Raw genomic sequence first — 3,128 nt, forward strand, 5'->3', positions numbered from 1 at the left:
ATGGAGTAGATATAGTGGCTCCTAGCCGGGGGAGGGGGGGAGATGAGGTGAGCGGCTCCGGCCAGTGCCACGTCCCTGGGAGGGGGAAATGGGGGGTTTGGGGTGACAATTGCTCATCAAGCTGCTCTGATCCCCCAGTTGAGCAACGTGGTGATCAGGCAACAACTATGTTGCTGTGTCCTCCATTTGGGGTGCAGGAGACCCCCAGGCAGTGCCCTCTCCCACAGGCAACATCACAGCCCCCAATCTGTCCTGCTGGAAGAATTGTGGCTCCCGGGCTAGTTTCCATTGCTCCTGGTCACCCTATGGCCCTGCTGGCAACACCTCCTACCTCCTGAACCTCTGGTGAGTTGGGTGGCAGGGATGGGGAGCCCATGGGATGTATCCTGCCTCACCCGGATCCAACCCTGCGGCCGCTCCCTCCCCAGCCACAAGAAGCGCAGCCAGTGCAGCCGGTTTAGGGCAGGAACCATGACGAGCTACAACCTGACACACCAGCAGGTGTTCATCCACAGCAACACCACAGCCTGGGTGGAGGCACGTTGGGGGCACCACGTCCACAGGACCCCCAACCTCACACTAGTAAGTGCCCACGGGATCAGGCTGGGCACGAGCGCCGGAACCTATAATCACAAGACCACCCAAACCCATCTCATCTTTACAGTCAAACTGGATCCACCTCCTACTGGGATTCCCTTTACCAAAACTGGTGGCCAGCTGAAGCTGTGGGTGCCAAGGCCACAGTGTGATGGCTTGGACTGGCCACTCCAGTGGGAGGCTCGTTTCCAGAGGGAGGGTGACAGCGGCTGGACACAGGTAAAAATGCAGTTTTCTGGAGCTGCTGGTGGCTAATGGGATAGTCAGTAGCATCGTGGCAGCCTGGGGAGTGTGGGGGCTCAGTGACATCACTGTCCCCCCCCAAACCAGCTGTGTCCCATCTGTTTCATTGCATTATCGGCTCTGCCCTGTCCTCCGGCCATGGGATCCTGCTGCTTCCCATAACAGGATCAGGCCACGGTTCGCAGGGATTACACAGGCAAAACCCCAGATTATACTAATGACGACAACAGATGAAATCTGGACACTTGTCCCCAGCAAAGCCCCTGCAGCAAGGGACACCCCCACCCCTCTGAATTGCTGCCAGGAGGGTCCCAGGGTTGAAGAGAGGCTACCCCAGCTGTCACCCTGCACTCCATTTGGCTCTCCCAGCCCCTGGGATGCTTGGGGATCACGGGGCAGCATTGCTCTCATGGCTCAGTAACATACTGGTTTCACTGGGTGGGTGTCTCCATCCCTGGTTCTCTCTGCAGGTGACGTGTGCCATGGTGAATGTGACAGCTACAGGTGGCTCAGGTTGGTTGAGTCTGCAGGGATGTTGGGGACAAGCATCTCCTGGGGGTCCTCCTATGTCCTGGCAGGGTGCTCTGCCTCCTGCTCTCCTCCAGCACCCTGTGATGGCCAAAATCTGGGGGAAAGGGAGGTCACCCCCACCTGACCCTGACACCTTTCTCTAGTGACCTGTGCCCTGGGGGTAAACGGCACCTTCAAGGTCCAGCTCCGGCACAAGACTCCCCACTGGAGCAGCTACTGGAGTGACTGGAGCAGATCCATCTCCATTCCTGAGGGTGAGGAAGAGGAAAGTAGGCTGGTGGAATCCCAACAGCTCCCAAAAATGTTGCTAGCTCAGTCAGGCTTGTTCCTCTTGCAGAAATCCTGGAGAGTCCAATGCTGAGCTACCAACTGGGAAATTTGGGGAAAGATGGGCAGCGAGTGCTGAGGCTGAGCTGGCAAGTAAGGCAGCATCCCTAGGGACTCTCCTGGGTGTTCCCCATCATTTCATCCCTTGAGTTACCCCCTCTCCCTCCCCAGCCAGCCCACAAGGAGCAAAGGGATGTCAACTACACACTGCGCACCCTCATGCCAGGGTGCAGGTGTGCCCTGGAGGATGATAATGACACTGTGGTGCTGGGGCAGGAGGTGACAGAGCACAATCTCACCCTCTCTGGGGCCGAATATCAAATCCTGCTGAGTGCAGTCAATGCTGCTGGGCCGGGGCCGGCACAGATCCTCCACATACCGGCAGAGCATCATGCAGGTACCTGCCCCACGGAAGGGCCAAGCTCCCCTGGCAGCCCTCAGGGGGTTATTTTTTCCAGCTATCCCTCATATCTCCTGTTTCACATCAGATCTCAGCTTCAAGAATATCAGTGTGGCTGGTGGCACCGTGATGGCACAGTGGGAAGCACCAATCCCTGGCTCTGCCTACTGCTTCGAGCAGCAGACACTGAGCAAAGCTCCAAAACAGGGTGTCTGCATCCAGGAGGATTTCCTTGCCAACAGCATCCACGTGGAGACAGGCAAGGGAGCACCCAGAGCCCTCTGTTGTCCCCCTGCCTGGGGCCAGGGCCTGGCAGGGTTCTAGCTGCCATCCCTGGTTCCTGCCCCAGGAACACTGGAAGCTCAAGAGTGTCATCGCTTCGCCGTGCACAGCTGGGACCCAGACTGGGGCTGGTCCACCTTCGCCGTGTGGCACCACTACATCAGCAATGGTATGTGTGGGAGCATCCACTTCTGGTTTAACTCCAGAAAGGAGGCTCCCCCAACACTCCCCCATTATTTTTGCACCCCCTGCACCACCACACACAGACTCACTGGCCGTGCCCATCAACATCAGCACTGGAGATGCCAATGCCACCCTCCAGTGGAAACCATCCCCCCGTGCCACCTGTCCTGGAGTGCTGGCCAAGTACCTCATCTGCCACGTGGCCAAGGGGGACAATGTGACCTGTGAGTAGGACCCCCCAGTCCCTGTGGGGCAGGAGGAGGGTGCTGCCCACAGGCAGCTGCCAGACTGCTGTACGCTCGTTATCGTTTGCCCAGACAGCGAAGTAGATGCCACAGCATCAAACTACACCCTCCAGAACCTCCAGCCCGGCACAGCCTACAGGGTGGGTGTTTGGGAGGTGACAGAGGACAGCGAGGGGACCTGCAGTACCTGGTGGCACTTCCAGACCAAGGCACTGGGTAATGGCCAAGACCCCATCCTCTCCCCACTCCACATGGGGTGCTCTCCTTGGGGTGCTCACTCTGCCCCAAAACATCTCCCGTGCCCCACATGGGGTGTTGGG

General features: G+C 58.5%; 1 protein-coding gene across 1 annotated transcript in view; it reads left to right on the forward strand.

Annotated features, from left to right (window-relative positions):
• IL12RB1 (interleukin 12 receptor, beta 1) overlaps positions 1 to 3,128 on the forward strand; it is a 4,545-nt gene that overhangs the window by 594 nt on the left and 823 nt on the right. The window contains exons 2-12 of the mRNA XM_009076130.1: positions 198 to 345; positions 429 to 582; positions 637 to 816; positions 1,311 to 1,353; positions 1,515 to 1,625; positions 1,709 to 1,791; positions 1,870 to 2,095; positions 2,187 to 2,357; positions 2,448 to 2,549; positions 2,647 to 2,787; positions 2,881 to 3,031. Coding sequence (XP_009074378.1) covers positions 198 to 345; positions 429 to 582; positions 637 to 816; positions 1,311 to 1,353; positions 1,515 to 1,625; positions 1,709 to 1,791; positions 1,870 to 2,095; positions 2,187 to 2,357; positions 2,448 to 2,549; positions 2,647 to 2,787; positions 2,881 to 3,031 — 1,510 coding nt within the window. The remainder of the gene's footprint in view (positions 1 to 197; positions 346 to 428; positions 583 to 636; positions 817 to 1,310; positions 1,354 to 1,514; positions 1,626 to 1,708; positions 1,792 to 1,869; positions 2,096 to 2,186; positions 2,358 to 2,447; positions 2,550 to 2,646; positions 2,788 to 2,880; positions 3,032 to 3,128) is intronic.

The sequence above is a fragment of the Acanthisitta chloris genome, unplaced genomic scaffold (assembly GCF_000695815.1).
Source record: "Acanthisitta chloris isolate BGI_N310 unplaced genomic scaffold, ASM69581v1 scaffold8536, whole genome shotgun sequence".
Taxonomy (NCBI): Eukaryota; Metazoa; Chordata; class Aves; order Passeriformes; family Acanthisittidae; genus Acanthisitta; species Acanthisitta chloris.